Source organism: Mustela lutreola, chromosome 7 (genome assembly GCF_030435805.1).
Source record: "Mustela lutreola isolate mMusLut2 chromosome 7, mMusLut2.pri, whole genome shotgun sequence".
In the NCBI taxonomy this organism is placed as follows: domain Eukaryota; kingdom Metazoa; phylum Chordata; class Mammalia; order Carnivora; family Mustelidae; genus Mustela; species Mustela lutreola.
The window spans coordinates 50,837,099-50,862,001 of record NC_081296.1 but is presented as its reverse complement, the minus strand read 5'-3'; the positions used below and the strand labels follow the sequence as shown (position 1 = coordinate 50,862,001).

Sequence of the window (24,903 nt, the reverse complement as noted above, 5' to 3'; positions counted from 1 at the left end):
AAGAGGGACATTATGGGAAAACTGGTGAAATCCAAATAAAGTCCATGGCTTAATTATAGTGTTGTACCAGTGTTCATTTCATAGTTTTAATAAGTGTACCATAGTTACCTAAGATGATAACATTAGCAAAAGGTAGGGGATGGCATACAGGATACAGGTATACATATGTACCATCTTTCAACTCTTCTGTACATTATTAGGTGTACACTTATTTTAAAATAAAAATTTTATTATAAAAAAGGAGTAGGCTGATTGGCCAGAGTTGTGGGTATTGTCTTCCTAGGGAATATAGAGCCCAGTGTTCAGGAGAATCCCAGAGAAACCTTGCAGAAATACTTTTTCTAATTCTCGAATTAAACAGTATTCATTCTGCACTACTTTATTATAAGTGAAAGGAGCAATAATCATAGCACCTTACGGTTTTGAAACCTTCACATATTTATTCTCATGAGCATCAAAATAGCTATGTGAGTAGGTTAAAGTACTACAGTATTAATCTCTTTTTTTTTTAATAAAGATTTTATTTATATGACAGAGACAGTGAGAGAGGGAACACAAGCTGGGGGACTGGGAGAGGGAGAAGTAGGCTCCCCACTGATCAGGGAGCCTTCTCAATTCCAGGACTCAATTCCAGGACTCTGGGATCATGACCTGAACTGAAGGCAGATGGTTAACTACTGACACCCAGGTGCCCCAGTGTTAGCCTCTTTTGACACATGAAGAAACAGATTCAGGAAGTTAAGTGACTTTTCCAAGGTCAACAGAGTAAAGAGTCTGGCTTGAAATTAGGTCTCTTATACCCAAATTTATTTTCCCCATTGTCCTGTGTAGCCTCTTATACTGAAGTATGCTTAGTAGAATTTTAGAAATAGTTTGATTTTAAAAAGTCTTAATAATAAAATAAATGTTTAATAAATGGCTTTCTAAGAACTGTCAGAGCTTTCTGTGTGCTAAGTAATATATTATCTGTGTTGGAATTCCTTTATGTTTCAGTTCAGTGAAGGACTCTAAAATATATTTATTTTACTTTTCTCAAGCTTCGTTTAGAAGCACTTCACCAGATCCTCGTTCTGTTGTCTGGGATGGAGGAAAAAGGTAGCGTCTCTCTGGCAGGAAGCAGGTCAAGCTCAGGCTTCCAGTCATCCACACTGCTCACGTCTGTGAGGCTACAGTTTTTAGCAGGGTGTTTTGGTTTAGGCACTGTGGGACATGCAGGAGCCAAAGGAGAGAGTGGCCGATTGCATCACTATCAGGTGGGTGATGGATCTGTTGTGTGAGGATGACACCTTGCAGACATTCAGATTACATATATATTTTTTTAACAAAATCAATTTAATAATGCTAAATGTTCTGGTGTTTAATACTGAGGTTTAAAAGTATAAAGATTTTTAAATGATTCTTAAAGATACCTAATTGTTTTAGTTTCCTGAGTAGTAATAGTTGTATATTTGGGATCAGGTGGGCCATTTTTACTGTTGTTCTTGTAGATTCTTTGCTGGCTCAGTTTTCTTAACCCTTAGTCATATTGGGTAGAGATAGCTCTAATTTGGGATAGGAATTAGTGTTTGCGAGGATGGATTTCAAGAATTTATATTTACACTTGATCACTTTACCTGGTTTCTCTGATGGCTTCAAAAAATTTTCTTAAGTGTTGTCTCTATGTCTTCCATATTTGAGAAGAATATTGCTTTGTGGGAAAGGAGAAAGATTATATAGAATCAAGAATTGTCAAGCATTTAAATACAAGCTTATTATAAAACTTTTATATACTGAAATATGTGGAATAATTAAAAATCACCATAGGGCTTTATCATAGAGTGGGATAAAATGCTATTATTTTTATTTGGGTAGGTGTTATTACTAATAGAAAAAGTAAATTTTTATATATAATTCAGGATGGGATCAGAGCAGCTAAAAGAAATATTCAGATTGAAATCCAGGTGGCCGTGCATAAGATTTATCAACAATTGTCTGCTACCCTAGAGAGAGCTCTGCAAGCAAACAAGCATCACATTGGTGAGTAACTGGTCTGGCAAATGTAAGATGCAAGTTATGTTTGATGCTAGGTACTTTAGGTATTCTGTATCTTATTTTAACATTAGTAGGTCAATTTACAGGTGGAGAATAAATATTTGAAAATGTAATAGTGTTCCACATTACTATTTATATTTTGGAATATGATTATTTTAGTAAATGCTTTGCTTACTTCAAAGAAAATTCTCTGTTGTCTTTCTGTCTTTTCTAGAAGCCCAGCAACGTCTCCTGTTGGTTACAGTTTTTGCCCTGAGTGTTCACTATCAACCAGTGGATGTTTCTTTGGCAATTTCCACCGGTCTGCTGAATGTATTGTCGCAGTTATGTGGCACAGACACCATGCTGGGACAGCCTCTGCAATTGTTGCCAAAGACGGGTGTTTCCCAGCTTAGCACAGCTTTAAAAGTGGCTAGTACAAGATTGCTCCAGATTCTGGCCATCACTACAGGGTGAGCATTATTAGATGTCTTGGTGGGAGCTATATAGGACTAGTCTTTTCACATTTTAGTAGTTTCCATTTCCCCCAATCTCCTTTATATGTTCGAGCACAAACAATTGCCCAGCTGTGTTATTACCACTGTTCTTTTCCTGTTACTTCATGTAGGACTTATGCTGATAAACTGAGCCCCAAAGTAGTTCAGTCCTTGTTGGACCTACTTTGTAGTCAGTTGAAGAATTTGTTATCCCAAGCTGGTGTACTACTTATGGCCTCTTTTGGAGAAGGGGAAGGAGAAGAGGGTGAAGAAGAAGGAAAAAAAGTTGAATCCAGTGGAGAAACTGAAAAGAAGGACTTCAGAGGTATCATAAACTCTTTTCTGTGTCATCATTCACAAGCATTTATTGAGTCCTTTTTGTGTAAATATCATTAGAATCTAGACTTCTTTCTGTTGTGAGATGTGAAGGAATTTTTTTGAAGGAATTTTTATTCATTCATTTATAAACCCCTTTTCTCTCCAAATATGTATGATTTAAATGAGCTTCTGACCAAACCTTTTCTCCTTAGAGTCTATTAACCTTGATGCAGTGACCATACTGCTTCCTCTTTAGATTCAACTTCTCTTTGGCTGTCCTGGGTCTGGAGTGTAGAGGTTCCAGGTGACTGATTCTCCCAGGTTATGTTTTCTTAGCATTTGATCTTCATAGTGTATCTTTAATCATAGTCTTGGCTTAAGTGTTCCCCCAGGACCAAGGTTTTCATATTTGGGAAGTAGGTTAGAATTAGAGTAGCTGAACTTCTGCTAGGCTGTTATATTTCCTGGTCACTTGTTATTTTTAAATGTTATATATTTCATCGCTATAATATGACTATCTGATCATAGCTTTAAAAAACTATAGTGAACATTGTAAAACAGCAGAAATGCTACCTTTGTCTGCTACATAATTAAGGAATAAAAGTTTAAAATTGGTCATTTATTTTAAATGTTTTTACAAAACTACCATGTCTTACTATCAAAATAAACTCTGGGAGCCCTTAAAATCCTCTCTGTTAAAATCTTTTAATAATAATAAAATTAGATGAATTAATATTAAAATAATATTGTGGATAGAGGAAATATCCTGTGGATACAAAAATGATAAAACATTGTCTCTGCTCTCGGGAATCTTCTAGAGAGGCAGACATGCCAACAAATAGTAACAGTGTAATATAAGAGTCTCAGAAGAAAGAGCTAAATTTCTTAAGTCAGAGTCTAAGAGGATGTCCGAGTCTGATTAAGGACCAGTTTTTGGTTTCAGAGGCTACAACTGTGGCAGATTCCTTTTCCCTCTTCACAGAGAGAGGCTCACAAGGGGTAAAATAAACATAAGCTTTTAATGCCACCTCCTGTTTTTCCTGAGATCCAGCGAGGAATACAAGGTGGTTAAGGTAATAGTTTCTCACCATTCTCTGCTGAATACCATACATATGGACAGCAAGGAGGACATAATAGTGTTACTTCTCAACCTTTAGGTCTCCAGGAAAACTGAGCCCTTCCATATCCAGTAAAGAAAGAAAGAGTTCAGAGCGCCTGGGTGGCTCAGTGGTTTGGGGCCTCTGCCTTCGGCTCGGGTCGTGATCCCATTGGGCATCGGGCTCTTTGCTCAGTGGGCCGCTTCCTCCTCTCTCTCTGCCTGCCTCTCTGCCTACTTGTGATCTCTTTCTGTCAAATAAATAAATAAAATCTTTGAAAGAAAGAAAGAAAGAAAGAGTTCTTCTGTGAATGAATCTTGGCAGGTGTAACAGCAGGCTGAACCCACACCCATTCCTCTCAGGTCATCCTGGAGAGAATGCTGCTGTCCTCTCTCTATTCGTGGGGATGGCTGGGAGGGTCACACATAGTGGCCACCTTTTAATAACCCCACAAACCATCTAAAATACTTTACCAAAATAAGGTGTACCTTTCATTTCAAACATGGTATTGATACTGAAACAAACTGAATCACCATGGTATATCACCCAGCTTTATATTATATAATTATTATAATTAATATACAATTATATAATATATAATACAAACATCTGTATATATATAAATATATTAAATAAATATATAAATATACTTTATATATACTATTTATACTTTATATATACTTTATATATACTTTAAATATATTTATATATTTAATATATTACAATATATTATAATTACATATAATTATATGTAAAGCCATATTTCATTGCTATAATATGACTATCTGATCATAGCTTTAAAAAACATATATATAATTACATATAATTATAATATATTGTAATATATTCATTTTATATAATATATAAATAGATTTTTAATATATTTATATATTTAAAACAATAAATATATAAATATATAAATATATTTTAAATATATAAAAATATATATTTAAATATTTATATATAAATAGATTTTAAATAATAAATATACAAATAGATTTTAAATATACAAATATATATATTTAAATATATTATGAATACATATAATTATATATAAATAAATATAATATAATTATATATAATTATATAATTGAAGGTCTCCAGACTTCAGTTAATTTAATTAATTTAGTGTCTTGTTACAGAGGTACTTGCTAGGAGTGAGGTTGGGGTGTAGAATGGAGGGCTCATTGAAGAGGTTTTCCCAAGGATCTCTCCCCAGAGAGAAGTTCACATCGAAGAGGTAGCTGGGTAGAGAGAAGATCTCTACCCAGAGAGAAGTTCACATTGAAGAGGTAGCTTTTTAAACTGGATTTTGGAGGAATGTATACAAACAGGTTGGAGTGATATGTGGGTATTTAGGGAAGGCTAATAATTTTATATTCTTCAAAGTGATATAAAAATATTTGCTTCTTAGCTTTTAAGCAAAGAAGAGTTAGAGTACAAGGTAGAGAAAGTGTAGCAAAGGAGTACAGTGGTCTCCAATTGTTGCCAGCGTTCTAGTTCTGTCCTAGACATCTACACCCATCTTCACAGAACAGAAGTCCTCCAGCAATGACGAGATGTCTGTGGAGATAGATTCTGGTCATCTAAGTGTAGCCCATGGTGCGAGGGTCTTCCTCTAAAGTGCTTTGTCTTGTGTGTTTCTTAATTTGACATGCCAGGATCTCCCTGAAAGGAATGTATACCTTCCTCAGGTAGTTAGGATTTTTTATGTTTTTGTGCCCCTTAGAGATTGACATTCTGGGCAACTGCCTCACTGGCATCTTCTTCCCCTTGACTGCTGAGAGGGTATGAGAGGTGCTGGATGATGATAGAACATGGTGCATTACAGGAAAAGCAGATAGTTCCCTGGCCTCAAAATGCACAGGGTGGAGGGAAACTGGGAGGGTATACGAGAGAGAATCTGGTACTAATGCTGCTGGAAAAACTGGGAAGATTGGTTAGGGCACGTTTGTATGAAAGCTGTTTATATATATGGAGTTAGTGCTCAGTCAGATCAGACTCAGGCCTAGAGATTTGTTTCTTTGTAGAATCTGAAAGCACAAAGTATTTTTTAGAGATGTGATTCTTAATTTGATTGGGCTGGGAGAGATCATGGACTTTTTGAAAATGTGATCCAAGTTGTGAACTTTTACTAATCAGGTACACAATTTTCATGCAACTTTAAGGGGGTTCACAGACAAGTTCCTTCAGATTCTAGTTGGTAAAACTCTAGACTTGCATAGAGAACTGTTGTTTTTCAGAATAACAGTTTTAAAAAATGTGCAAAACCAAATACACATACTTTGTTCTAGCAACCTCATTATTGTACACAAATGTAAGAAATGTTTTAAGCTTGGCATTATTTTCTGACCTTTCCTCATTCTGTCCTTTAAGTTTTAAAAATTCAACAGCAGGGCGCCTGAGTGTCTCAGTTGGTTTAGCGTCTGCCTTCAGCTGAGGTCGTCATCCCAGTGTCCTGGGATTAAGACCTCTGTCAGGGCTCCCTGCTCAATGGGGAGCCTGGTTCTCCCCCTCCCTCTGCTGCTCCCCCTGCTTGTGCTTTCTCTTACTCTCTCTCTCTCCTGCTCTCTGACAAATAGATAAATAAAATCTTAAAAAAATAAAATAAATAAAAATTCAGCAGCTAATTGACAACTTAAATTTTAAGTTAAGTTTGGGCTTCCTGCATTTAATGTAAGTTACTTGATATAAGACATTTTTCTGTTGATTTTTGGTTGTAATGTAATCTTGTCTCTTCCCTCTTCAGCTGCTCTTAGGAAACAACATGCAGCCGAACTGCACCTGGGGGATTTTTTAGTTTTTCTTCGCAGAGTTGTATCTTCAAAAGCAATTCAATCAAAAATGGCTTCCCCAAAATGGACAGAAGTGCTTCTAAATATAGCATCTCAGAAGTGTTCTTCAGGTATATGACCTTTACCTTGTATTAGAGTATTTTTATACATTACATGTGTTTTATTCAGAGAGTGCCGGACTTGAGCAACATTGAATAATTAACCTTGATTTCACAACTTTTATTTTCTGAATACTTACTTGATCAAAAGAAAAATGTAATTTCAGAAGTAAAAATTGACAGGAATTTTTTAAAAATTTAATTTAATTTTTTTTCAGTGTTCCAAAATTCATTGTGCACCACACCAGTGCTCCATGCAGTTCATGCCCTCCTTTATACCCACCACCAGGCTCAAAACCCTTAGTTTGTTTCTCAGAGTCCACAGTCTCTCATGGTTTGTCTCCCCTTCCAATTTCCCCCAACTCACTTCCCTCCATCTCCCAATGTCCTCCATGTTATTCTTTATGCTCCACAAGTAAGTGAAACCATATGATAATTGACTCTCTCTGCTTGACTTATTTCACTTACTTCACTCAGCATAATCTCCTCCGGTCCCATCCATGTTGATACAAAAATTGGGTATTCATGCTTTCTGATGGAGGCGTAATACTCCATTATATAAATGAACTATATCTTCTTTATCCATTCATCCATTTTAATAGAAGGTAGCAGCAGACTAGATTATGGATTTAACCTAAAGAACTTGATGCTATTTGCTTGGATTATCATAATAAAAATAAGCAGAGAATATCCTATTTAAAATGATAATTTGGCACAGGTTTTGACATCACTTCTTGATTATCAAAATGCAGATCTCATTTGTTCACTCATAATATGATTTCTGTTGTCTTGATTATAATTTCTGATTGTGTGCTGTCTATGAAAGTTCTGTGTAATAAACTTACTTCCCAGTTCTTAGCCTAAACATCTAGTCTGCTTGCATAGATTATTGTCCTTCCTTTCCTAGTCTTTTTTTAAATTATGGTAAAATACACATAAAATTTACAGTGATAAAATAAGATATAAAAATTTACAGTTTTAACTATTTAAGCATATAGTTAAATGATATTCAGTACATTCATAGTGTTACTCAACCATCCATATGTTCCATTTCCAGAATTTTTTCATCAAACCCTGGTCTTTCTTAAATGTGCTTAAACATCATTTAATCTTATGTGGTACATGTTATTTTATATGTATGCATTCTCAATATACTTTGCTAGTTATTCTTAACTAGTATAATTTAGAACAGCTTCCCCCCCTCATTTAATAAGGTGAGGCTTTTATTGATTAACGTCTTAGAGCATGAAGAAAAAAATGGAGATAGTCATTTATTTTTAAGGGTGGTTTTTAAGGGTGGTTTTAAGGTAGAAGGTATTTTTAAAAAACCTTCATTATTCTGCCTCTACCTTTACTTACTTTAGAAAAGTACAAACCGCCTACTTCCCATTAATCCTAACAATTTCTGGGAGGCAGTCAGGGCATGGATGGAGAAGAAGCCAAGAAAGGGTATGATAAGCCTGAGCTTTGGAGATTAACAGACCTGTTTTAAGTTCTACCTCTGCTGAGCTGTGGTCCCCGTATTTCACTTCTCTCAGCCTTGTTTACCTTATCAGTAAAACGGGGGTTTGTGAAGATCAACAGAGTTAATGTGTATGAAATGTATAACATAGTACCTGGCACAGTAGTTACTATAGTGCTACTCCCTTTATATATACACATAACTCCCCCACCCCCACCCACGGGTGCTCTGTCTCTCTTACTCTAAAAAAATAAATCTTAAAAAAAATAAGGGGGGGATTGGATGGCACAGTTGGTTAAGTGTCCCATTCTTGGTTTTGGCTCAGGTCATGATCTCAGGGTTGTGAGGTTGAGCCCCCCTGTTGGGCTCCACACTGAGTCTGCTTAAGACTCTTCCTTTCCTTCTCTCTTTGCCCCTTGATGCACGTGCCACCTCTCTCTCTCTCTCCCTCTCTCTCTAATAAATAAATCTTATATATGCATAAAAACTTGAGATATAAACATGAATAGTCATGTACATTGGGAATGGGATGAGTCCAGAATTCTTGTGATAATAGGTTGAAGTGTAGTCCATTCCAACCATAAATGCTTAGGAGCCTCAGATATTTTTATTCAAGAGGTTCATTTACATTTTGAATGTAAGTCACGCTGATAATAAGAATATGTTTTTTTTCCCCCTCCCAGGTATTCCTCTAGTTGGTAACCTAAGAACGAGGCTCCTTGCACTTCACGTCCTTGAGGCTGTGTTACCAGCTTGTGAATCTGGTGTAGAAGATGATCAAATGGCTCAGGTTCCTATTCTTTAAAGCTATTAGAAGATATTTTCACATCTGTAACATAATTCACCCAAAATCTGAATTGCAGTCTCTCCAGTGGTAAATGTGTCATTTATTCAGTAGCCAAACTTCAGCTTCTGAGATTGCTTTATTATTTCATTTCCAAGCAAGGAGAAAGAAATTAAGCTTATGGGTGTGAGGAGTAGGGATATAGTGAATATTTGGAAGGTCAGAAGGAAAATAAAATCTGTGGAATTTCTTAGTAGGATTGGGCTCTAGAGAGAGAGAAGTGTGTGAGGTTGTGTGGCCTTACCAGAGGTCCATATAATGAGGAGACATGAGGGTGATGGAACCCACTAGGAAGGGGTTAATGGTCTTCCTAAAAAAGGATGTTTAAGTTACAACCACCCAGAGTAGCTTGGACATTAGTATAATCAAATTTCACATTTGACTTAATATTACAGTTACATGACTTATTTTTTCTAAAATTACTTAAAATCACCTTTTACAAATTATATCATTCTTTTTCCTTCAATAAATAGGTTGTTGAACGCCTCTTTTCCCTTCTCTCAGACTGTATGTGGGAGACACCCATTGCTCAGGCCAAACATGCTATTCAGATAAAGGAAAAAGAACAAGAAATAAAGTCACAGGTAAGTGATTCTTCCCAAAAGGTATTTTTATTTTTATTTTTTTTTTTTTTCTTTTTTTTTTTATTTTTTTTTTATTTTTTATTTTTTATAAACATATATTTTTTATATACATATATTTTTATCCCCAGGTCTGTGAATCACCAGGTTTACACACTTCACAGCACTCACCAAATCACATACCCTCCCCAATGTCCATAATCCCACCCCCTTCTCCCAAACCCCCTCCCCCCGGCAACCCTCAGTTTGTTTTGTGAGATTAAGAGTCACTTATGGTTTGTCTCCCTCCCAATCCCATCTTGTTTCATTTATTCTTCTACCCACTTAAGCCTCCATGTTGCATCACCACTTCCTCATATCAGGGAGATCATATGATAGTTGTCTTTCTCTGCTTGACTTATTTCGCTAAGCATGATACGCTCTAGTTCCATCCATGTTGTTGCAAATGGCAAGATTTCATTTCTTTTGATGGCTGCATAGTATTCCATTGTGTATATATACCACATCTTCTTGATCCATTCATCTGTTGATGGACATCTAGGTTCTTTCCATAGTTTGGCTATTGTGGACATTGCTGCTATAAACATTCGGGTGCATGTGTCCCTTTGGATCACTACATTTGTATCTTTAGGGTAAATACCCAATAGTGCAATTGCTGGGTCATAGGGCAGTTCTATTTTCAACATTTTGAGGAACCTCCATGCTGTTTTCCAGAGTGGCTGCACCAGCTTGCATTCCCACCAACAGTGTAGGAGGGTTCCCCTTTCTCCGCATCCTCGCCAGCATCTGTCATTTCCTGACTTGTTGATTTTAGCCATTCTGACTGGTGTGAGGTGATATCTCATTGTGGTTTTGATTTGTATTTCCCTGATGCCAAGTGATATGGAGCACTTTTTCATGTGTCTGTTGGCCATCTGGATGTCTTCTTTGCAGAAATGTCTGTTCATGTCTTCTGCCCATTTCTTGATTGGATTATTTGTTCTTTGGGTGTTGAGTTTGCTAAGTTCTTTATAGATTCTGGACACTAGTCCTTTATCTGATATGTCGTTTGCAAATATCTTCTCCCATTCTGTCAGTTGTCTTTTGATTTTGTTAACTGTTTCCTTTGCTGTGCAAAAGCTTTTGATCTTGATGAAATCCCAGTAGTTCATTTTTTCCCTTGCTTCCCTTGCCTTTTGCGTTGTTCCTAGGAAGATGTTGCTGCGGCAGAGGTCGAAGAGGTTGCTGCCCGTGTTCTCCTCAAGGATTTTGATGGATTCCTTTCGTACATTGAGGTCCTTCATCCATTTTGAGTCTATTTTTGTGTGTGGTGTAAGGAAATGGTCCAATTTCATTTTTCTGCATGTGGCTGTCCAATTTTCCCAGCACCATTTATTGAAAAGGCTGTCTTTTTTCCATTGGACATTCTTTCCTGCTTTGTCGAAGATTAGTTGACCATAGAGTTGAGGGTCTATTTCTGGGCTCTCTATTCTGTTCCATTGATCTATGTGTCTGTTTTTGTGCCAGTACCATGCTGTCTTGATGATGACAGCTTTGTAATAGAGCTTGAAGTCCGGAATTGTGATGCCACCAACGTTGGCTTTCTTTTTCAATATCCCTTTGGCTATTCGAGGTCTTTTCTGGTTCCATATAAATTTTAGAATTATTTGTTCCATTTCTTTGAAAAAGATGGATGGTACTTTGATAGGAATTGCATTAAATGTGTAGATTGCTTTAGGTAGCATAGACATTTTCACAATATTTATTCTTCCAATCCAGGAGCATGGAACATTTTTCCATTTCTTTGTGTCTTCCTCAATTTCTTTCATGAGTACTTTATAGTTTTCTGAGTATAGATTCTGTGTCTCTTTGGTTAGGTTTATTCCTAGGTATCTTATGGTTTTGGATGCAATTGTAAATGGGATTGACTCCTTAATATCTCTTTCTTCTGTCTTGCTGTTGGTGTAGAGAAATGCAACTGATTTCTGTGCATTGATTTTATATCCTGACACTTTACTGAATTCCTGTATAAGTTCTAGCAGTTTTGGAGTGGAGTCTTTTGGGTTTTCCACATATAGTATCATATCATCTGCGAAGAGTGATAATTTGACTTCTTCTTTGCCGATTTGGATGCCTTTAATTTCCTTTTGTTGTCTGATTGCTGAGGCTAGGACCTCTAGTACGATGTTGAATAGCAGTGGTGATAATGGACATCCCTGCCGTGTTCCTGACCTTAGCGGAAAAGCTTTCAGTTTTTCTCCATTGAGAATGATATTTGCGGTGGGTTTTTCATAGATGGCTTTGATGATATTGAGGTATGTGCCCTCTATCCCTACACTTTGAAGAGTTTTGATCAGGAAGGGATGTTGTACTTTGTCAAATGCTTTTTCAGCATCTATTGAGAGTATCATATGGTTCTTGTTCTTACTTTTATTGATGTGTTGTATCACATTGACTGATTTGCGGATGTTGAACCAACCTTGCAGCCCTGGAATAAATCCCACTTGGTCGTGGTGAATAATCTTTTTAATGTACTGTTGAATCCGATTGGCTAGTATTTTGTTGAGTATTTTCGCATCTGTGTTCATCAAGGATATCGGTCTATAGCTCTCTTTTTTGGTGGGATCCTTGTCTGGTTTTGGGATCAAGGTGATGCTGGCCTCATAAAATGAGTTTGGAGGTTTTCCTTCCATTTCTATTTTTTGGTGCAATCAAAAATGGAGGCTCTCACTGCTAGGATAAATGAGGCAGAAGAAAGAATTAGTGATATAGAAGACCAAATGACAGAGAATAAAGAAGCTGATCAAAAGAGGGACAAACAGCTACTGGACCACGAGGGGAGAATTCGAGAAATAAGTGACACCATAAGACGAAACAACATTAGAATAATTGGGATTCCAGAAGAAGAAGAAAGTGAGAGGGGAGCAGAAGGTATACTGGAGAGAATTATTGGGGAGAATTTCCCCAATATGGCAAAGGGAACAAGCATCAAAATTCAGGAGGTTCAGAGAATGCCCCTCAAAATAAATAAGAATAGGCCCACACCCCGTCACATAATAGTAAAATTTACAAGTCTCAATGACAAAGAGAAAATCCTGAAAGCAGCCCGGGAAAAGAAGTCTGTAACATACAATGGTAAAAATATTAGATTGGCAGCTGACTTATCCACAGAGACCTGGCAGGCCAGAAAGAGCTGGCATGATATTTTCAGAGCACTAAACGAGAAAAACATGCAGCCAAGAATACTATATCCAGCTAGGCTATCATTGAAAATAGAAGGAGAGATTAAAAGCTTCCAGGACAAACAACAACCAAAAGGTATTTTTAGACAGCACAAGTGACTGTCCTGTCTTCTGTCTCTGGACTCCTGCTCTGAGGAACTTCGTTCTATCAGTTATTCCATATTCTCTCTGCACCGTCTCCTTCTCCACTGGTTCCGTCTTCTGAGCTTATAAACATTTATCTTTCCTGCCCTCCCCTAAGTCCTTTTTTTACCCATCTTCTCACTTGTCCTTCATTGCTAAGCTTCTCAGAAGAGTAATTATATACATATTTATAAACCACTCCTTAGTTCGCATTATTTCTTCAATTGGATTGTTGATCTTCCATCAGAGCACTGAAATTAAATGACAAAAGTAAGCGCTAATTGCTAAATGTAGCAGTTTTTTGTCCATATCTTACTTGATCTCAGGAAACACTAGCCTTCTGTTGTTTTCAAAATACTGGCTTCTCCTACATCTCCATTCCTCTGCCAATCCTTGGTTTCCTCTAGAGGCATTTCTTCTTTGGTGCCACGTTTTCCTTCCCTCCATCCCAAACTCTGTTGCTTTTAAGAGTTCTAGTCTTACATTTTCCAGTATTTTGGAATATACCTGAAACCATTTTACCTATATGCAGTGCCTTCTAAACTTAAATGCCAATCCAGGTGTCTCCCCATCAAACTTTTTTACTTTTCTCCCATTTTTTAATTGGTGGCACCACCATTCACATAGCATTCCAAACCTGTATTCTTGGGAATTCTGACTCTCCTAATGTCACCCCATCTATGTAGTCAGTAGGCCTCATTGATTTTAATTCCTAAATCATTCTTAAATTCATTTATGTAGCTACTTTAATCTTTCCCTTGGTTTTCATGAGTCCACACTTTGTGTGGTTTTTCTTCTATCTCAGTACAATGGTTTTTTCTCATTTTCTGATATTGGTTCTTCCTCTTCTGTTTAAGTGTTGGAATATCGCAAGGCTTGGTTCCAAGACCTCTTCATTTTTCAACCATCATCCCCGTTCTCTTTCCTTTACCCAACAAAACCTTACCCAGACCCATATACTGTTGCTTCCCAAATTTTTAATTCCATTTCTAACATTTTCCTGGAATTCTAGACTTACATACTCGCCTTCTACTTGCCTTACCACATGTCTAGTAGGCATCTCCTATTTAATAGCATTTTTAGTTATCACATCCTGTTCCTTCCCCAGCTTTACTATCTTCCTCATTAGTGACTTGACTAAAAAGCCTAGGAGTCATCATGGATTCTTCTCTATCACCACTTTCCATCCCCCATTTTCTACATTCATACAATCTCCAAGTCCTGTTGTTTCTTCTGTAAAATAGAACTTGAATTTGCCACCTTCTCAGTTCCTCTGCCATCAGCCCATTCCAAGCCACTGTCATCTCTGGTGTGGACTATGCAAAAGTCTCCTAAATGGTCTTTCTTTTTTCAGTGTTAATTCCCTGTAGTCCTTTCTCTGAGTGGGATTCAGAGTGATCTTTTAAATTGTAAATCATATCATGTTGGTCCCATGCTTAAAACCCTCCAATGGTTTCTCATCATTTGGGGGATAAAGTCTAGAACTACTTGGTCTCCGCTTTGCTCACTATGCTTAGAACAACTTGCCTTCTTCCTGTTTCTTGAGCACACTGAGTTTCTTACTTCTTTCATGCCAGTTTCTACCCAGAAGACTTCCCTTCAGATAGGTTTTTCAGACATCAACTTCTTAGTATTCAGGTTTTAACTTAATTAATGACTTCTTCAGAGTGCCCTTTCCTGATCCTTAATCTAGAGTTAGTTGTCACATACTCTGTTACATCATTTGCTTTAATTTGGACATAGCACATACCTGATTTTTTTTTTTTGTTAATGTATTTTCTGTTTCTACCTTCTAAAATAAAATTTCTGGATAGTTCTATCTACATATATATGTTTTTATTATTATTATATATGTTTTTATAAATATATAATATATATATACTTTATATATTTATATATAAATGTTTATATATACATATATAAAAGTTCTGGGGACACCTGGGTGGCCCAGTGGGTTAAGCCTCTGCCTTCAGCTCAGGTCATGATCTCAGGGTCCTGGGATTGATCCCCACATCGGGCTCTCTGCTTAGCAGGGAGCCTGCTTCTCCCCCTCTCTCTGCCTACTTCTGATCTCTGTCTGTCAAATAAATAAATAAAATTCTTAAAAAAGAAAAAGTTCTGTGAGAGCAGAGACGTTATATATCTCATATACTGTTGAACATTTAGGACCTGGTAGAGTGTCTGGTACATAGTAGATGCTTAATAAATACTCATAAACGAATAATAAATTGAAGTCCTCACTGTTTTTTACCTGAACTCTTGCAGTAATCATCCAGTTGATCTCTCAGCCTTTATCCCGTATACCCCTGGTAAAACAATGTTTATAAAACACTGATCTGATTAGAGGTCCTCTATATAAATTTGTGTAAGCATTCCCTATTGTCTATGTTCAAACTTTAAATGGCATTCAGGGCCTTCCGTGATTTTGTTCCTTTTTCTCTTTCTATCCTCCTTTTCTGCCAGTCTCATCCTCCATACATTCCCTCTGCTTGCAATTACTATAAATCACTGAACTCTGTTGTACCTCCATGCCTTGGCACAATGCTGTACATACTGCCCTAAATGCCTTTCTTTTCTTTGATCAGCTGCTGAATGCCTTCTTATTATTTATAACTCAGCTCAGAAGTCATCCTCTTTTGAATACTTTCCTTATCCTTCCTGTGCATGTTTAGACACTTACACCTTTATGTTTCTGCTATACTGGTCATGTAACTTCTGTTATTCTCTCACAAAAGTGGTATTATTTATTTCTCTGGCCCCTAATTGGACTGTAAGCTTTATGCAGAGACCATGCTGTATTTATCATTATGTTCCCATTGCCTGCACAGTACCTGGTACATTAATAAATATCTGTGGACTCAAACTAAGGAGTCTTTGAATGTGTATTAACTGAGATCTGGATTATTCCAAAGTACTGACCAAGGTTCCTTTTTGGTAGAAGCAGGGAGAGTTGGAGGAAGAAGATGAGAATCTTCCTATACAAGAAGTTTCATTTGACCCAGAGAAAGCTCAGTGTTGCCTAGTGGAGAATGGACAGATTTTAACTCACGGCAGTGGAGGTAAAGGGTATGGATTGGCATCAACTGGAGTAACTTCTGGATGCTATCAGTGGAAGGTATGGAGAATTCTAAGTAGTTTTTAACATTTTGTCTTTTGGTCCTTTTTTCCCCAGGTTCTTATAAAATAATGTATCAAAAACTTTTAAAAAATCATATGTAGGGGCACTTGGTTGTCTCAGTCAGTAAAGCATTTGACTCTTGCTCTCAGGGTCATGAGTTCAAGCCCCCTGTTGGGCGTGGAGCCTATTTAAAAAAAAAAAAATACACTGTAGTAAATGTTTTATCATTATGTAAGATGTTAACATAAATGGAACTGAGTGAACGTATACAAGAACTCAGTTATTTTTGTAACTCTCCTATAAATTCTTCTCAAGTTATTTCAAAAATTTTCTAACTGAACAGAAGAAATTATGATAATCCCTTTTATGAGGAGGTCACAGAGATCATACTCAGCCATGAAAATATAGTAGTCTGTGTGATGTTTCTGCTTAGGAAAGCCCATGAGAGACTCAGTGCCCAAGATTTTTATATGGGTCCTGGTCACATACCCTCTGCCTGATACACACAAATTTTAGATTCCCAGAGGGAAAGGAGGTGTTTATACTAAAAGATATTGTTGTACAATTTTACTGTAAAGAGATTATGGCCAAGAGCCAAGGGGATGGACTGTGCCAAAAAGGAATTAATACAGCAGTTATAGCCAGTTAGCTCCAATTTCGATGGTTCCATCAAAGAACAAGCCCTTTCCTAGGGGCATCCACAAGTGACTCAGACAGTCCAGCCAGAATCTGTGATGTTTTCAGAGTTTGTGGTCCCACAGAGGAGTCCTAAATCTGCAACAGTCCCAGAATTTGAGTTTTGTTCTTTGGGCCAGTACCTTAGAAAGGCCTGCTTGCAATGTTGGTCTCTGGCTGAAATTTGGAACTAGACTGGTAAACAGTTTCCTTCACCAATAGAAAATTTCCCTAACTGATAAGGGTTGCTCATTGTGCGTAGACTGTTTTATACAACAATATCATTTAGCATAAACACCTCCTTTCCCTTTGAGAATCTAAAATTTTTCTAAAGGTTTAAAAACCTCAATTCTATCTTAATCATTTATCTAGTGAGGAGCCTAGAAAAGATCAGTCTCTTCCTGGAAGAACTTCTTTTAATAAAAGGCTTTACTAACATGTGTATATCAAAAGAAAGATGAGATGATAGAGTCAAACTATCAGTCTGTTACTGCAAACTGCAAGTAATCCAAAAAGCTGAACATAAGCCAACACCAGTGGGATGTCCCCAAGAAGAGGGCGAAGGTCCAGTCGATTAAGAGTGGATGGCAAAGTCGTACTCCCTGTGGTATGTCTTCCTCCAACTACAGCTTTCAGCAGGAATCACAAGTTAGAGTAGTGAAATCAGTTTCTGTGTCAGAAATACAGAGCTAGTCAGCTCAAATTTTGATGGTTCCATCAAAGAACAAGCCGTTTCCTAAAGGCATCTGCAAGTGACCCAGACAGTCCAGCCAGAATCTATGATGTTTTCAGAGTTTGTGGCCCCACAGAGGAGTCCTAAATCTGTGACAGTCCCAGAATTTGAGTTTTGTTCTTTGGGCCAGTTCCTGCTTTTGAATTGAGGACAGCTCATGTTGGGTTGAAATAGCCCATGGCAGACAGTATTGCATTTCAGCTTAGAGTCAGGTCCAGGCAATAAAAATCTGTAAATTTGGAATTCTAAAAAGCTAACAAGTTTTTTTTGGCAGCATTGAAGCCTAGAAATTGTCAGACCAAACTGCTGTGTTTCAAGTCCAGGTAACAAGCAAGGCTTTTCTAAAAGGCTCTTCTTGGCCTAGTCAGTCTTCAAGTCCAAATTTAGCCAGTCAGAAATATGCACTTTAGGTTAGAAAAGCATTAGCCTCTGAGAGTCAGACATCATATTTTACTGATGAACTCAATGGCAATTGAAAACTACTTTTTAAAACTCTGAAAATATATCTGTGAATCTCTGGAGATTATCTAATCACTCTTCATATGTTGTCTCCCTTTTTTCTGAGGCTCCATTAAGCAAAAATCATATCAAAAAATCATCAGTTATGGAAACTTATTTTATTTCTGATACTCAAAAGAGTTTAAATTTACCAACTGGTGGCAAAAAACAAGGAAGTTGTGTCTCCCTAACAATTTTTCCTTTCTAGCTTTCACTGATCAGGATGATCCCTTAGCATTTATGAAGTTATAAGCCTATAACATTTTACATCAAATTTTATCATACATCTAGATGCAGAACCACAAAATAAAGTTGTTTTATTTTTAATTAAAAAATTTTAAATGTAAAACCTTTCTCTATCAGATGTCAAATTTTCTCAAAGTCTTAGCAATAAATTTAGGGTAATTGGATGGGTCAAGGGCACTGCTACAGCAGTGGAAGTATCTAGTCTAAAGAAAATAACTGGAGAGGTGTTTTTGTTTTCTTTCGCTGTTTCCTTTCCTTTCTCTTTCCTCTTTCCCCTTTCATTTCCCTTCCCTTCCCTTTTTCACTTTCCCTTCTCTTCCCTTCCCCTTCCTCCTCTCCTCTCCCCTCCTTTCCTCTCCCCTTCCTTCCATTCCTTTCCCCTTCCCCGTTCTTCTTCCTCCTCCCCTTCTTCTTTTTCTTTTTCTTTTCTCTCTTCTCTTCTCTTCAGCTTCGTTCCAGCTCTGGGAACTGATTTAATTTTTTTCCTCTTGGAGGAAAGACCCAACACACTTCTAATATTTTTGGTCTACCCTTAATTCACCTTCAGGGAAATTTGAACTCTTTGCCCTCCCACTCAGAGGAGAAACAATTACAAATTAATTTTTTTAAAAATTTTTTTTATTTTTATTTTTTATAAACATATATTTTTATCCCCAGGGGTACAGGTCTGTGAATCACCAGCTTTACACACTTCACAGCACTCACCAAAGCACATACCCTCCCCAATGTCCATAATCCCACCCTCTTCTCCCAACCCCCCTCCCCCCAGCAACCCTCAGTTTGTTTTGTGAGATTAAGAGTCACTTATGGTTTGTGTCCCTCCCAATTCCATCTTGTTTCATTGATTCTTCTTCTACCCACTTAAGCCCCCATGTTGCATCACCACTTCCTCATATCAAGGAGATCATATGATAGTTGTCTTTCTCTGCTTGACTTATTTCGCTAAGCATGATACGCTCTAGTTCCATCCATGTTGTTGCAAATGGCAAGATTTCATTTCTTTTGATGGCTGCATAGTATTCCATTATGTATATATACCACATCTTCTTGATCCATTCATCTGTTGATGGACATCTAGGTTCTTTCCATAGTTTGGCTATTGTGGACATTGCTGCTATAAACATTCGGGTACACGTGCCCCTTTGGATCACCACGTTTGTATCTTTAGGGTAAATACCCAGTAGTGCAATTGCTGGGTCATAGGGCAGTTCTATTTTCAACATTTTGAGGAACCTCCATGCTGTTTTCCAGAGTGGCTGCACCAGCTTGCATTCCCACCAACAGTGTAGGAGGGTTCCCCTTTCTCCGCATCCTCGCCAGCATTACAAATTAATTTTTATTCTTTGGCCTATCCAAAGCCCATTTACAGGGGCCCATTATTTTCCCTCCCATAAGAGAGAACATCACAAATTTTACCCTGACTGCCTTTTTTTTTTTTTCCCCTCACTTTAACAAGGCCAAAAGGAGTCACGGGAGCCAGTGAGCTAACTCTTTTATAGTTGGATCTCTTTTTTGAGTTCTGTAGGTAATTTTATCTCCAAACAGACAGTAATTCACCTGCTGTTTCATAACACATGTAACTCCATAGCCACCAGACTCCCGAGTTTTGTTTTTTCCTACTTCTCTCCCTCTCTCTCTCTTTTCTCCAAATATTGCTATAACTGTATTTTAATGAGTAAGTTCTAATGACTCTTCTTGTTGGCCACCACTGTGTCAAGAGTCCCCAAAATCACCCCTATATTCAAAGATTTGGTGAAAGAACTCCTAGGACTCAGCATATAGTTGTACTTACGACTAAGATTTACTGTAACCATCCACTAAGGACTCAAAGCTGGATAAAAGAGGAAAAGACAAAGGTGGAATCTGGAGGAATCCATGTGCATGCTTTTTATGTTCTCTCCGTCCCATGAGGGCTCACATGGAATATGCTCTTTCCTGGCAACAAAGAACAGCAGCATGTGTGGAGTGTGTTAGGGAAGCCCATTAGAGACTTCACACCTGAGATTTTTACCGGGGGCTCATCATGAATGTGTGCTATGCCTCGCATGTATCAAAATTCCAGACTGCCAGGAGGAAAGCAAGGATTCAGCATAAACCACATTGTTCAAACACTGTATGCCTGATGAGCTACCTTTATCACTTAGGGAAAGTTTTGTATCAGTGTAGGAAACTATTTACCAGTTGAATTCCCAGAGACTATCCAAGGGCCAGTGTTACAAGCAGGACTTTTTAAACGTAGGAGCCTCGGGGCACCTGGGTAGCTCAGTTGGTTAAGCATCTGATTCTTGATTTTGGCTCAGGTCATGATCATAGGGTTGTGAGATCAAGCCCCATGTTGGGTTCCATACTGGGTGTGGAGCCTGCTTAAGATTCTTTCTCTAACTTTCTCTACCTTTCCCTCTGCCCCTCCCCACCCTACTCTCCCTGTCCAAAGAAAAAAAGGAGGGGGCACTTTCAGGCCTGCTATATTAACTCTTCTCTGCACGGAAATATGCATAAAAGAGTAGTTAGAAAATTTGAATGTAAAGAACTGAAGCTTTCCATTAATGATTTTCTGGACTGGACATACCTCTACAGCTTCATAATTGAAATATAAGCTAAAATTATTTAAATAAGTACTCAAAGGTTACTCTAAATGTTCTACAGGTAAAAATTTAATTTCTGCCTAAATTGTTATAAAATGATGAAACTTTGATTTGTATGTTATTTTCACTTAGGCTGGAAATAAATTTACCATATTCCCATAAATGCATCAGTGTTGTTTATGAGCATATTCCCTAGTATTGGTTCATGCAGTTAACAGTATATAAACAGGTTTTTTTGATATTAGTGATCATTACCACTTTCATTTTATTTTAGTTTTACATTGTGAAGGAAAACAGAGGTAATGAAGGCACATGTGTTGGAGTTTCTCGCTGGCCAGTACATGACTTTAACCACCGTACTACCTCGGATATGTGGCTCTACCGGGCCTACAGTGGTAACCTTTATCACAATGGAGAACAGACTCTGACATTATCCAGCTTTACTCAAGGAGATTTCATTACTTGTGTGCTGGACATGGAAGCCAGGACCATTTCCTTTGGGAAAAATGGAGAGGTACTGAAACTCATTCACAAGCTATATATGTTTTCTTGTTTTTATTTATAGTCAACTCAGTTATTTAAGTGCTGGTTACCCAGGTTATAAATTACCCACTCTTCTCTGCTTTTACTCTATTACCTTTTGGTTCTTTCACCAAACAACAGAAAGATGATAAAATTCTAGTTAAGATTTTTGAAGCAGATGAACAAATCAGGATCATTTTGTTACTTGTGGGATTTTCTTGGTTAGCAGTGTTATTTGAGATTTGTTCTTATAAATTGTGTTGTGTCTCATAAAAGCTTTGAATCTTAATGTGATTGGATGTTGTACATTAAAAAAAAAAAATTCTTATTTCTTTTTATCATTTCTGCCACTCTATAGGAACCCAAATTAGCTTTTGAAGATGTGGATGCAGCAGAGTTGTACCCATGTGTAATGTTCTATAGTAGCAACCCAGGGGAAAAGGTAATAAAATCTCATACCTTTATACTTAAGTGTAAATAATATTTGTTTTTTTTTTATTAGTAATTGTTAGGATCTGATAGAGTTTATAAATAGAATAAGCTGTTTCTGCTACCTGCTATTTCTACAAATTACCTGCTCAGGTAATTTGCTTTCCTGGAAAGATAGGTTACTTTTAGAAAGTACCTTTATTTTTCATTAAGGCACTGTTGGATATCTGGCAGGAAACAGTTTAGGCATAATATGGTTCACTGGTAGTTGTGCATATAGGAGATCTAGAAATCATCTTGAATGTAATCAGATACCATTAGCTGAATAATAGGAGTTCTAGTTGTGATGGGGAACCTGAGGTTCATTCAGCTGAGGGGGTCCTTATACCTTATAGATGGTGTAAATTTGAACCCTAAACCTTCAGGAGGACAGTATTAAAGAGATACCCTCTCACTAAAAACTTTTTTGTTCTCCTCTTCTAACACCCAGGCAGAGACTGATTTCTCTGTGGTCTCCCACAGAGAAATGTGCTGATGGGTGGATTTGTTTTCTACTGTCCTTTCATTTGAGGATGTAGTATAGCCTAGCTCTCATCTCCAGAATTTCTAGTTATTTTGTAGTAGAAAGTTTTCACACTGTCATATTTCTATAATGAAAGTGCTGGACTTGATCAGTCCTAACCATGACCAAAGTCACCTTTTATTGTATGGTTTTAAATATGTTTTAAGAATTGCCAAGAAAGGGGACCTGAGTGGCTCAGTGGGTTAAAGCTCCTTCTGCTCAGGTCATGATCTCAGTGTCCTGGAATCGAGCCCTGCATCGGGCTCTCTGCTCAGCAGGGACCCTGTTTCCCCCTCCCTCTCTCTCTGCCTGCCTCTCTGCCTACTTGTGATCTCTGTCTGTCCAATAAATAGATAAAGTCTTTAAAAAAAAATTGCCAAGAAAAAAACAGTTGCCAAGATGGTATAATTTTAAGCTAGCCATTCGTGAGAAAGGGAAACTGCCTCTTGAGCAAGTAATAAACAAAACTGGAGATGAAATGAATAGACAACCCAGTACCTGCAGTCGTCCCTTTCTCCAGTGACATTCTCGCAGCCCAGAGTAGGCTCTGCCATGTTCTACTCAAAGTGATGGCCTGTTGCTCCCCAACATCTCTGAACCTTAAAGGAGTTAATTCAGCCTTGGACTATATATCAATCAATTTATTCTGCCCAGAAGCCTTTTCTGATAAGTTTCACAGTCTCTGGTAAAAACAGTATTAATGGTAATTAACATCTTTTTGAACACTTTACCTGTGTACCTGGCACTGTAGTAATAAGCACTTTATGTACATAGTCTCATTTAATCTTTAAAATAATCATAAAAGACAGATATTGTGATTTTTTTTCAGATGAAAGAGCTGAGGTTTAGTGAGATTAAATAATTTCCCACGATTATGCAGAGTTAAGATTTGAACCAGAGTCTTGCTCTTTTTTCAGCCACAGGGTCTTATTTGAAATGTGTAGATTGGAAATATCCCAATTATCTAGACTTATTCTTTTATCTTCATGCCCATTGAGCAGTATAAGATGGGCTCAGGACTTGCCTTAAGGCTGAGAGTGAATAGGCTTTTATGGCGGGGGGCAGTAAATGGAATCAGTCTCATAGAGCTTGGTCTAAACCCATATTCTGGGTGGCCACGATAGCTCTGATATAGGCTATAGGAGGAAGTTTAAATGACAGAGTATCTTGTTTGAGAGAACCATGCTAACTTAATAAATTTCTAATATTTGCTCACTCCGTATCAGCAGCCAGTGGTATAATAAACATGTATTAGACCAAACGTGAGTTCAAATGGGATTGCATGTGCTAGAATTTATAGTGACTTATAGTTTAGGAGAACTATTAATATCAAACATTTGCTGGTATTTTTCCTTCTAGGTGAAAATTTGTGATATGCAAATGCGTGGCACACCACGAGACTTACTTCCAGGAGACCCTATTTGTAGTCCAGTAGCAGCAGTGCTGGCGGAGGCCACTATTCAGCTTATCCGTATCCTTCACCGAACAGACCGTTGGACTTACTGCATTAACAAAAAAATGATGGAAAGGCTGCATAAAATTAAGATATGTATTAAAGAGTCAGGTCAGAAGCTAAAGAAAAGCCGCTCGGTGCAAAGCCGAGAGGAAAATGAAATGAGAGAGGAGAAGGAGAGCAAAGAGGAAGAGAAAGGTAAACATAATAGACATGGCCTTGCTGACCTCTCAGAGCCGCAGCTGAGGACCCTTTGCATAGAGGTGTGGCCTGTGCTGGCAGTGATAGGAGGAGTTGATGCTGGTCTTAGAGTTGGAGGTCGGTGTGTTCACAAGCAAACTGGGCGCCATGCCACGCTGCTGGGAGTGGTCAAAGAGGGCAGCACGTCTGCCAAGGTCCAATGGGATGAAGCAGAAATTACCATCAGGTATGATCTGTTGAGTTACACTTTTAGCAAACAAGTATTTAATGGTGAAATGGGCCATTGCCTATGGACAGTGAGTAACTATGTATTTTAGGTGAGCTGCCAATTATTCAAATATTTTTTTTCACAAAGCTGGGTATGAGTACTGTGATTTCATAAAAGAATATATCTCAAACCCATGTTACCTGGAATATTAGTGGTTTATAAGATACATGGGTTTTGTTTTGTAAAGAAATGGTAAGCTCACTAATTTAGGTTTAACTGGGATCTGTCTTTCTATTTTTCATTTGGCTGCTTGCATTTTGATCATTTCCATTACACACTGGGATAGAAAAAAAGCCAGCCAGCAGATATGTCAATTATATTTTGTGTAGGTGGGCTTTGAATGTAGGCAGGAACATTTGAGTGACTAAAATTAAGTTTGGATTAGCTGTGATATTAAGTACGCTTGCTTTTTTTTTTTTTAAAAGCACATATTCCTGTCCCCTCAGGGTACAATATTTTGGGTAGATAGGGAAATTCCATTTATTTGACGCACTGTATACTTAAAAGCATTTAGATGTGTTTGCAATCACATAGGATTTGTGTGAAGTAGAAACTTCATTTTTCAAA

The 24,903-nt window shown here is 37.5% G+C and overlaps 1 protein-coding gene across 8 annotated transcripts in view; it reads left to right on the top strand.

Moving 5' to 3' along the window:
- Positions 1–24,903, top strand: part of HERC1 (HECT and RLD domain containing E3 ubiquitin protein ligase family member 1) — a 190,806-nt gene that overhangs the window by 104,979 nt on the left and 60,924 nt on the right. For 7 of the 8 annotated variants that reach the window (XM_059180736.1, XM_059180734.1, XM_059180733.1 and 4 more), the window contains 11 exons: positions 1,038–1,253; positions 1,896–2,016; positions 2,246–2,483; positions 2,639–2,832; positions 6,672–6,827; positions 8,961–9,067; positions 9,595–9,705; positions 15,985–16,161; positions 21,176–21,415; positions 21,782–21,865; positions 23,774–24,294. In XM_059180736.1, coding sequence (XP_059036719.1) covers positions 1,038–1,253; positions 1,896–2,016; positions 2,246–2,483; positions 2,639–2,832; positions 6,672–6,827; positions 8,961–9,067; positions 9,595–9,705; positions 15,985–16,161; positions 21,176–21,415; positions 21,782–21,865; positions 23,774–24,294 — 2,165 coding nt within the window. The remainder of the gene's footprint in view (positions 1–1,037; positions 1,254–1,895; positions 2,017–2,245; positions 2,484–2,638; positions 2,833–6,671; positions 6,828–8,960; positions 9,068–9,594; positions 9,706–15,984; positions 16,162–21,175; positions 21,416–21,781; positions 21,866–23,773; positions 24,295–24,903) is intronic. The other variant, XM_059180731.1, reaches the window with a different exon arrangement.